Here is an 11,226-nt window from a genome sequence, read left to right on the forward strand (position 1 = left end):
TGCAGGCCAAACCGAGCATCAGAATGGGTAAGAAAGGGGATTTAAGTGACTGAACGTGGCATGGTTGTTGGTGCCAGACAGGCTGGTCTGAGTATTTCAGAAACTGCTGATCTACTGGGATTTTCCCGCACAACTATCTCTAGGGTTTACAGAGAATAGTCTGAACAAGAGTAAATATCCAGTGAGCGGCAGTTCTGTGGGCACGAATGCCTTGTTGATGCCAGAGGTCAGAGGAGAATGGCCAGACTGGTTTGAGCTCATAGAAAGTCAACAGTAACTCAAATAACCACTCGTTACAATCGAGGTCTGCAGAAGAGCATCTCTGAGCACACAACACGTCCAACCTTGAAGCGGATGGGCTACAGCAGCAGAAGACCACACCAGGTGCCACTCCTGTCAGCTAAGGACAAGAAAATGAGGCTACAATTGGCACAGGCTCACCAAAATTGGACAATAGAAGATTGGAAAAACATTGCCTGGTCTGATGAGTCTCGATTTCTGCTGCGACATTTGGATGGTAGGGTCAGAATTTGGCATCAACAACATGAAAGCACCAGCAGGATATGACTGTATTGTTGTTGGTTTTGTTTTTTGTTGTTTTTCGTTGATGTTTCATTTTCTTTGTATTTGTATGATCCCAATTTGTGTACCTTTTGCATATTCTAAAAAAAAAATAATAATAATAATAATTTTTTTTTGCCTTCAAAATTCAAAGTAAGAAAAAAGACAATTCTGGGTTTATTTCACATTATATATCTTTCTAAGATTTTAAAATCCACTACATATTCGAGACATTCTACAGATTTGTATTATTTAACGATCATCTATTTCTTACAATGAGTTGCTTGGACTACTTTTATGCAGCTTTTTTATTATTTAATATTCAGATTTTTTTTACAGGTACAGGTAAATGATTTACTTCTTCGGATCAATTATTCCAACAAATGGTGAAACTAAACCATCTAACTCCAAACCCTCACAATGGAATGATAGTGGAAAAAGATCTGCAAACCAAACCACTTCTGAGAGTTCAAACTCCATCAAAGAAACCCTTCATAAACCAATCACCATTGTGCCCTTGATCAAGACTCTTGACACACTTGATATACTCCAAACAATAAAGCCGTGTTACCTGGAGGAAGGCGATATGGTCGTCTGTTTGCGAGAGCTCTCCTAATTCAGCGTGTCTCTTCTTCAGCTCGGTTATCTCCTGCTCCAGTTGTTGGAGGAGCGTTTGAGCTTGACTCACTGCCGCCCTCTCCTGACCCCGGATCAGCTCCTTCACTTCAGCTCGCCGCCGCTCCACCGAGCACACCAGCTCTGTGAAGACACGCTCGCTCTCCTCCAGGGCCGTCTGAGCCGACAGCTGACACCAGACAAAACACACACAAGCCAGAAAAAAGGCACGACTTTGGCTTTAAACAGGGGTCGTGGCATGGAAAACATGATTTGGATTGCTCTTTTGAAGTCGGCCAATTCCTGCAGAGCATGTACTGAAATACCCCACTTATTATACGACTGCAGATTTGAGATCATGAACTGAGTGTGTCAGGGACTTATTAGAAGCAACAAATGTTCTTGCATAGCAAGAGTGTGTTATTTGATTTGTCAGTGTCTTTCGAATCTTAAAATAAATCCTTTTACTATTAACTACTTAGGGCAACACGTGGCTCAGTGGTTAGCACTGTTGCCTCACAGCAAGAAGGTCGCTGGTTCAAACCCTGGCTGGGTCAGTAGCCGTTTCACTGTGGAGTTTGCATGTTCTCCCCATGTTGGCATGGCTTTCCTTCTGGTGCTCCGGTTTTCCCCACAGTCCAAAGACATGCGGTACAGGTGAATTGGGTAAACTAAATTGGCCATAGTGTATTAGTGTGTGTGTGAATGCGAGAGTGAGTGGGTGTTTTCCAGTGCTGGGTTGCAGCTGGAAGGGCATCCTCTGCGTAAAACATATGCTGGATAAGTTGGCGGGTCATTCCCTGATAAATAAAGGGACTAAGCCGAAGGGGGGATACTTGGTGATTTCCAAAAAAATACTTCATTTCATTAAATATTAATAATTCATTCATTCATTCATTTTCCTTTGGCTTAGTTCCTTTATTTATCAGGGGTCGCCAAAGTGGAACGAACCACCAACTATCAGCACATTTTTTATGCAGCGAATGCCCTTTCAGCTGCAATGCAGTAGTGGAAAACATCCATACACACTCAATCACACGCATATACTACAGCCAATTTACAGGGTTTCTGCAGGTTTCTTTAAATCAAATTTAAGACTTTTTAGACCCTTTTAAGACCATTATGAATGAAATTTTAGACTTATACAGGGCTAAACACTATGGATTTATTTTTAGTGGCCCGGTTACATCTGTAAGTAGCTTTTGAATTAATGGAAGATCCTGTAAAGGGATGCATTGCTTGTTTTCTTTCGTTGATTATGGAGTTTAGTAGGGAGAATTTGCTGTAAAAGTGTCTAACGGCTGTTGAGAAGTGTATAACTTTGCAATAAAAAGCTTAAATATAAAAAATAACGTGAGATGGATTATTGTTGATTGGGTGTTGGGTAGCTTTACTTGGACAAAGGTAAATTAAGATCAATTTAAAATGATTTAAGACCTACAACACAATTTTTCAGTGTATTTAAGACTTTTTAAGGTCTAACATTTAGTTTTTGAAACTTAAGACCTTTTAGGACATATTAAGACCCCCGCGGGCACCCTGATTTAGCTTGTTTAATTCACCTATAGCGCATGTCTTTGGACTGTGGGGGAGACCGGAGCACCCAGAGGAAACCCACACGAACACGGGGAGAACATGCAAACTCCACACAGAAATGCCAACTGGCCCAGCTGGAACTCGAACCAGCAACTTTCTTGTTGTGAGGTGAAAGTGCTAACCACTGAGCCACCGTGCCACCATAAACTATTAGAATCTATTAGAATGGCCATATTTTAACCATAACCTACTGAAGAACAAAATAGTCGTAATTGTAAACAATAAAAAAAGAACATGCAAATAAAAAGCCATCAGCCTTTCGATTTTTTTGAGAGCCCTCGGGTGATTACGTTATATTAAACACACAGCAAAAGCGTCAGATGCAGCAGATTGATTTCATGGCGCTAGTTTAAACTTTGACACTTTTACGGCACTCACATATATTAAAAATGAATACAGGCCACAGCTGAACATGGACAATGGTCTCCGAGTGGCGTTCTCCAATATTAAAATATCAATAGAACTGGGCCTATTGGTATGTGTGCGCCGTTGGTTTATATATTTATAACCACCTCAGAAAATTTCAGGGGTCAAGAATCACTGGCATTGTTATTTTGGGGGTCGCAGGCTGAAAAGTTTGGGAACCCCTAGTCTACAGAGGAATGCGGAGTCTATAACTTTTGTACGAAATTTTTCGCACATCAAAATGTTCGTTGATTTGTTGGTGTCTTTTGAATTTTAAAGACAAAATAAATCTCTTACAAACTTATATTTGAGCACAGCGGTAGGATTCTGTAGGTAACAACTCAATTCATTTTGTCCACAGAGGAACTGAACTAAAATACATTAAAGTCTGTCATTTTTTTTTCGAGTTTTTTTGAATATTGAATTTTAAAAGCCATCAAGATAAAACTATTACAAACTTTTAATCGAGCGCGATTCTGGAAGTAACGACTCCAATTGTTTTGTCCACAGAGGAATTTTTCCGAAATTTTTTGTCCAAAATGTTTTGCCTGTCAAAATGTTAATTGATTCATCAGTGTCTTTTGAATTTTAAAAAGACATTAAATGAAACTATCACAAACTTTTAATCGAGCACAGCAGAAGGATTCTTGAGGTAACAACAACAATCCAAAGTTCATTGCACATGGAGTCTGTAACTTTTGTCAGAATTTTTTTACACAATCATCAAAATGTAAATTGATTTGTCAGTGTCTTTTGAATATCAGCGAAGGCCAATTCAAGCAGAGCGTCTACTGAAATGCCCCATTCAGAATTTATTACACGGATGCGGATTTGAGATCATGAGTGTGTCAGGGCAAGAGTGTGTTATTTGATTCGTCAGTGTCTTTTGAATTTTAAAAGACATAACATGAAACTATTACAACCTTTTAATGGAGCGTGGCAGTAGGATTCTGGAGGTAACAACTGCATTCGTTTTGTCCACAGAGGAACAAGGAAGGGTTCGTCGCACACAGAGTCTGTGTTTGAATTTGTTTATGGAAATTTGTGTTATGTGGCTGCAGGATCACAAGCAAAGTGTCAAAACTGCGCTGATTTCCTGGATAAAAAACTCTGAATTCGGGATAATCCCACACAAGTCTTTGATCAGGAGGTGGACTATCCTTACTCTCTGCAATGGACTGGATGAACAATAGAGAGTGAGAGAACAAAAGCTTCACTGCTTGAATTAACTCGGAATTGTTTTGCAATAAAACTGCTGAATTAATACACTGGAAAAACAAAAACACACACAAAGATTTCAGACTTCAGTGTGTAAAGCCTGTAGTCTCATAAACTCAGGGAGTGTTTACACTAGAGTATTTTTATTTCAACACATTATTTTAAAGTCACATACAGTAGTTAAGAATAAGTCACAATCATTATCCCTCCTGTGAAATTGTAATCCATTTTAAATTAAAACTAATTTCTTTGGTCTTTGCCATGATGACAGTACATAATATTTTACTTTTTTTTTTTTTTTGTAATATACTAGTATTCAGCTTATGGACTGATTTCACACAGCCGCCATTTTAAAAGCAAAAATCGAGGCTCCAGTGGGAAGAAACCCGAAAGTATCACCTGAAGTCACATAGGAACATTGTGTACCTGGCTGTATATCCTATCAGTGAAGAGAAAGTGACACAAATGCATCATTTCACCCCTTTCCGAGTGACCAGAAGGTCCGTTCTGAATGGATAGTAAAAATAAAAAGGGATATTGGACATAATTTTCAGCTAAAATAAGAAAAATGGCACTAGTTAGCTAACATTTTCTTTCCCAAACACACATTTTAGATGCCATTTATCAAGCTTAAGTTAATGAACTGATTCTTCCACTAATATTAGACTTGTCAAGATACTGAATTTCGGTACTGAAATAAAAAAAACATCAATTTCCCACTAACATTTCAGCGCTGTTGAGTGCGTTCTTAAACAGCGCTGATTTGCCATAGTATTCACCAGTGTTCAACACAAATGACTGTGATTGGCTGTGAAGGTCATCAGTTCACCGCACTTCACTACTGTTTACAGAGTGCAAACACAGACGAGCGATCTGCTGATGAATCGACTGATCTTCGCCTCTTTAAAACTCTCCAATGTCCATGTATCTGTTTGCACTAGGTGAAGAGTGGTGAACTGATGACATTCACAGCCAATCACAGTCATTTCTGTTGAGCACTGGTGAATAATATGGCAAATCAGCGCTGTTTAAGAATGCGCTCAACAGCGCTGAAATGGTAGCGGGAAATGAATGTTTTTAAAAAAACAGAAGACTGCATTGTATTATCGCTCACCGGGTTACATAGGCTAAAGAAGGGAAGCGTCCCCGTGGTGTTTACACTTAAGTGTATTACTCTTAAAGAGATTGTGATTTTGTTTGATGCCTAATATGCTTTTAATTGTTTAAATTAAACTTAACTGAAGGATATTAAAGTCGGCAGCACGGTGGCACAGTGGGTAGCACAATCCCCTCACAGCAAGAAGGTCGCTAGTTCGAGCCTCGGCTGGGTCAGTTGGCATTTCTGTGTGGAGTTTGCTTGTTCTCCCCATGTTGGTGTGTGTTTCATCCAGGTGCTCCGGTTTCCCCCACAGTCCAAAGACATGTGCTATAGGTGAATTGGGTAGGCTAAATTGTCCGTAGTGTATGTGTGTAAATGAATGTGTATGGATGTTTCCCAGTGATGGGTTGCAGCTGGAAAGGCATCCACTGTGTAAAGCATGTGCTGGATAAGTTGGCGGTTCATTCCGCTGTGGTGACCCCAGATTAGTAAAGGACGAAGAGAAAATGAATGAATGAATGATATTAGAGTGATGTTTACATAATATCTGCACTTTGAAATCGTGGCAACAGCTGGAGGTTTGTAGTCCACAGCATGTTGTTGCAATGTTTACAGTGCTGATCCTACACCTTTGGGTTTCTTCCCACCGCAGCCTCGCTTTCATTTTTTAAAATGGCAGCCGCGTGAAATAAGCGTATAGTGCCATTTAAAACGTTTACTGGGTACTAGTTACACTGTAGTGTTTAACAGAGCAAGGAATTTTTCCACAGTATTTCCTATAATATTTTTTCTTCTGGAGAAAGTCTTATTTGTTTTATTTCGGCTAGAATAAAAGCAGTTTTTAATTTTTTAAAACTATATTAAGGTGAATATTATTAACCCTCTTAAGCAATATTTGTTTCCGATTGTCTACAGAACAAACCATTATTAAACAAGGCCTTGCCTAATTACACTAGTTAACCCTTAGTTGAGCCTTTAAATGTCACTTAAAGCTGAATTCTAGCATCTTGAAGAATATCTTGTCAAATATTATTTACTGTCATCATGGCAAAGATAAAAGAAATCAGTTATTAGAGATGAGTTATTAAAACTATTATGATTAGAAATGTGTTTAAATAAAAACTCACCGTGAGCATCTGTGTGGCCTGTCTGAGATCCGCCAGCTCCTTTTCTCGCTCCTCAATCCTCCGCTGGGAAAGCCTGCGCATCTCCAGCAAAGCATTCTGGGAAACAAAAACACCAGTTTTATCACATCCAGCAAGCAAATAGCATCAAGGTTATTTAGTAAACAAGAAACTATAAAAAGGACAACTACAGGTCAAAAAACATTGTCACTAACTAAAATAAAATAAAAATCACAATAAATGGAAAAACTAAACGACACTAACAACAGTCACTGAAAAACTAATATTAATTCAAATATAAATAATCATGTTTGCGACACAGTGGCTTAGTGGTTAGCATTGTCGCCTCACCGCAAGAAGGTTATTGGTTCGAGTCTCGACTGGGCCAGTTGGCGTTTCTGTGTGGAGTTTGCATGTTCTCCCTGCGTTCGCGTGGGTTTCCTCCGGCTGCTCCGGTTTCCCCCACAAGTTCAAAGACATGTGGTACAGGTGAAGTGAATAAGCTAAACTGTCCAGAGTGAATGTGTGTGAATGAGTGTTTATGAATGTTTCCCAGTGATGAATTGCAGCTGGAAGGGCATCCGCTGTGTAAAACATGTGCTGGATAAGTTGGCGGTTCATTCCGCTGTGGCGACCCCAGATTAATAAAGGGACTAAGCCGAAAAGGAAATGTTCTTTTGCCCTTCCAGCCGCAACCCATCTCTGGGAAACATCCATACACACTCATACATTACAGACAAATTAGCCTACCCAATTCACCTGTACCGCATGTCTTTGGATTGTGGGGAAAACCGGAGCACCCAGAGGAAACCCACGCAAACTCAGGGAGAACATGCAAACTCCACACAGAAACACCAACTAACCCAGCCGAGGCTCGAACCAGCGACCTTCTTGCTGTGAGGCGACAGCACTACCTACTGCGCCACTGCGTCGCCTATTATTAGTTATTTATTATTATTATTATTATTATTATTATTATTATTATTATTAGTAGTAGTAGTAGTAGTAGTAGTAGTAGTAGTAGTAGTAGTAGTAGTAGTAGTAGTAGTAGTAGTAGTAGATATTCATTTTTATTAATTTTCCTTCAGCTTAGTCCCTTAGTTATCAGGCGTCGCCACAGCGGAATGAACCACCTAATATATATTATTAGTTATACTTTATTATATTTTATTTTTCACAATAATGTCACATTAATATTTGTTAATGTATGACCTTACATTAATGTGGCACTTGAGTGTTTCCCAGTACTGGGCATCCACTGAGTAAAACCTATGCTGGATAAGTTGGTGGTTCATTCCGTTGTGGCGACCCCTCATTGATAAAGGGACTAAGCCGAAGGAAAATTAATGAATGAATAATCATTTTCTGAATTCATAAGCACTCATTCTGTGGTGGAAAACCAGGCCTGTGGTTGTAGATACACTTTTATAGACAAACATTATATCAACATCTTCCTAAAAAACATGTGTTCTGTTTTTGCTTCAGATATCTTAAATATGAAGAAGCCTTTTGTTGAATTTGTAAGGTTTTGATTTCAGTGTTTGTTCAAACAATTATTTTAGTTTTATTATGAAGACTTTTGCACAAGTTTAAAGGGATAGTTCACTCAAAAATTAAACTGAAATGAAACTACTTCTTCTGTTGAAGCCTGAAAACCAGAAACCATTGACTTCCATAGCAGGAAAAACAAATACAATGGAAGTCAATGGTTACAGGTCTCCAACATTCTTCAAAATATCTTCTTTTGTGTCCAACAAAAAGAAAAAAAACTCAAACAAGTTTGGATCAAGTGAAGAGAGCGTAAATGATGCAGAATATTCATTTTTTAGTGAACTATCCCTTTAAATGTAAACTTTGATTAGTCAGCACTTGATGTATTTGCCAACTAGTAAACTAGAATTACTAAAACTGAACCTAAATAATCAACTAAACAGAAATATGTTCACAAAACTGAAACTAAAATGTACAGCAAATGAAAAAATAGCACTGAACATGAAAACACACACACACACACACACAACCTGGTAACATAGAAACACCACACACAGCTTTACCTTCTTCTCATTCATCTCTGCTGTTGCCAGAACCGTGTCGTGTCCTTTGTGCTCATCTGTTAAACAAAGGTAACAAATGCACTGCTGATCCGTGCGGCAGAACACCTCCAGTAGTTTATCATGTCTCGAGCACAGCTGCTCCTGCATCTTCTTTGAAGGAGAAACCAGCCTGTGTTTCTGAAAGGCAGGAGACTCGTAGTGCGGCTGAAGGTGAGTCTCGCAGTACGACGCCAAACACACCAGGCAGGATTTAAAGGCTTTGTTTTTGGTCCCCGAGCAAACATCGCACTCAACATCTCCAGGCTCAGCTTGCGTTGGATCGGTTGCAGGTCCAGCGTGCAGTCCAGTCTTCTTCAGTTTCTCCACCACATCGGCTAGCATTGTGTTTCTGCCCAGCAAAGGTCTGGGAGCGAAGCTTTGCCTGCACTGAGGACAGCCATAGATCCCCAGGTAGTCGTCCTGGTCCCAGTAGTTCTTAATGCAGCCTTTGCAGTAGCTGTGTCCGCATGGAATGGTCACGGGGTCCTTTAAGACGTCCAGGCAGATGGAGCAGTTAAACTGGTCGTGCTCTAGGAAAACCCCAGCTTGCGCCATTTTAGTAGGTTTGTGGCAGAACGGAGCCCAGCCGAGAGCTTTGTTTATGCAGGAAGTGAGTCATGTGACCACAGAGGCTGACAGGAGGGGGAGGGGCTCAACAGCTGCCGCGCACAACACACACTGAGCATGTCAGGAAATGAGGACAAGAGTTGCTGGACTGCAGTGCTTGAGGACAACACACACACACACACACACACGCACACACACACACACACACACACACACACACACACACACACATTTTAAAATAAATATATATAAATGCTGTTATATATTTAAAATAAAAAATGATTATTTTCACAGTATTTCCTATAATATTCTTTCTTCTGGGGAAACTCTTGTTTGTTTTAGTTTGCCTGAAATAAAAGCAGGTTTTTTTAAAACCACTTTAAAGTCAATAATATTAGCCTCCTTAAGCAATATTTTTTTCAATTGTCTACAGAACAAACTAGCCTGATCACCCTAACTTACCTAGTCAGAATATAGTTAAATATTATGTCCTGTCATCATGGCATGATTAGAAATGTGTTGAAAAAAAATTCTCCCTTTCATTTATATTTACAAAATAAAAAGTTAAATAGAAAAACTATACTATTTGCCGATTTTATACAAATATTTTTAATTAAATGACAATAATTAAAAAGAACATCTAATTTAAACCATGCTTTTAGGACCAAAGACACATTATTACTAATAAAATTCCATGACTTTCCAAGACTTTCAAGTAAATTTTCATCACCTAATGTTTCATGCAACGTCTACATATGCGTGATAAAAAACAATACATCTTAAAATTTATTACAGCATATCGTAAAACACGCAACAATCTATTTAGTTTTAATTTATATTTATTCATTAATTTTATTTTTCAGCTTAGTCCCTTTATTAATCTGGGGTCGCCACAGCGGGATGAACTGCCAACTTATCCAGCATATGTTTTACGCAGCGGATGACCTTCTATCTGCAACCCATCACTGGGAAACATCCATACACACTTATTCACACACACACTACAGACAATTTTAGCTTACCCAATTCACCTATAGCACGTCTTTGAACTTGTGGGGGAAACCGGAGCACCCGGAGGAAACCCACACGAACACGGGGAGAACATGCAAACTCCACACAGAAATGCCAAATGACTTAGAGTTCTCTAGTCAGATACAAATGAAAACTCCTCTGTACAGAATTTATTAGGTTTTGTTTGCTGAGCTTTTATATTATCTCATCAACCGCCGACAGTTTTTATTTACAAAGTGTTTTGGTAGCGTTGAGAATTGTAGCCAATCACTGACATACCTGTTGATTTCTTGAACGTGGTGACCAATCAGAGGAGTTTGCTATTGTCAGAATCCACTCACCGGTTTCAGAGCCGTTTAGAAATCCCCTCATTACAACATGTGAAATTAAGGTAAATAAGACGATTATTATACATTGTAGAGCGCTATATATAACACCACAACCGTAAAACATTATAACAGAACTTTGTGAGATCGCAATGAACAAGTTATTAACACCTTTTCAGTAAAAAGGAGACATTCTTCTTTTATAAGCTCTAATCGATTCACAATTGAAGTTTTACTCCTAATACTACTGTGACTGACAGAAATATAATAATTAAACCGATTGCCACTTACCAACCATCGTGTATGGCGTTTACTTCAGTTAACCGAGTGAAGATGAAGCAGGTTGAAAAGCTGGCGCCAGGACTGAGTTGAGGCGGAAGCTAATTTGCATATTCATTATTTCGGGATTACTTAATAAGCCGGTGAGTGTAGAACAATTTTCAAAACATTAATAATTATATATTCTTAAGAGTAACAGTCGTTTCTAATGACCAAACATGACAGACAGATTAATAATAACTGCAGGAGGACTTTAAGAGTGTAATATAAGTGTTTTGACACTAGAGAGCAGTAATGCGAGTATGCCTCTCACATGAAACAAACATGAACTG

At 39.0% G+C, this 11,226-nt stretch overlaps 1 protein-coding gene across 2 annotated transcripts in view; it reads right to left on the reverse strand.

The window, feature by feature from the left end:
* Positions 1-10,613, reverse strand: part of ftr67 (finTRIM family, member 67) — an 18,510-nt gene extending 7,897 nt beyond the window's left edge. Inside the window, exons 1-4 of one of the 2 annotated variants that reach the window (XM_056445383.1) lie at positions 10,569-10,613; positions 8,673-9,389; positions 6,622-6,717; positions 1,133-1,366 (exon numbers count right to left, since the gene is read on the reverse strand). In XM_056445383.1, coding sequence (XP_056301358.1) covers positions 1,133-1,366; positions 6,622-6,717; positions 8,673-9,266 — 924 coding nt within the window. In that variant the 5' untranslated portion in view covers positions 9,267-9,389; positions 10,569-10,613. Of the gene's footprint in view, positions 1-1,132; positions 1,367-6,621; positions 6,718-8,672; positions 9,435-10,568 lie in introns of both variants that reach the window. The other variant, XM_056445375.1, reaches the window with a different exon arrangement.
* Positions 10,614-11,226: the final 613 nt, after the last annotated feature.

Source organism: Danio aesculapii, chromosome 2 (genome assembly GCF_903798145.1).
Source record: "Danio aesculapii chromosome 2, fDanAes4.1, whole genome shotgun sequence".
NCBI lineage: Eukaryota > Metazoa > Chordata > Actinopteri > Cypriniformes > Danionidae > Danio > Danio aesculapii.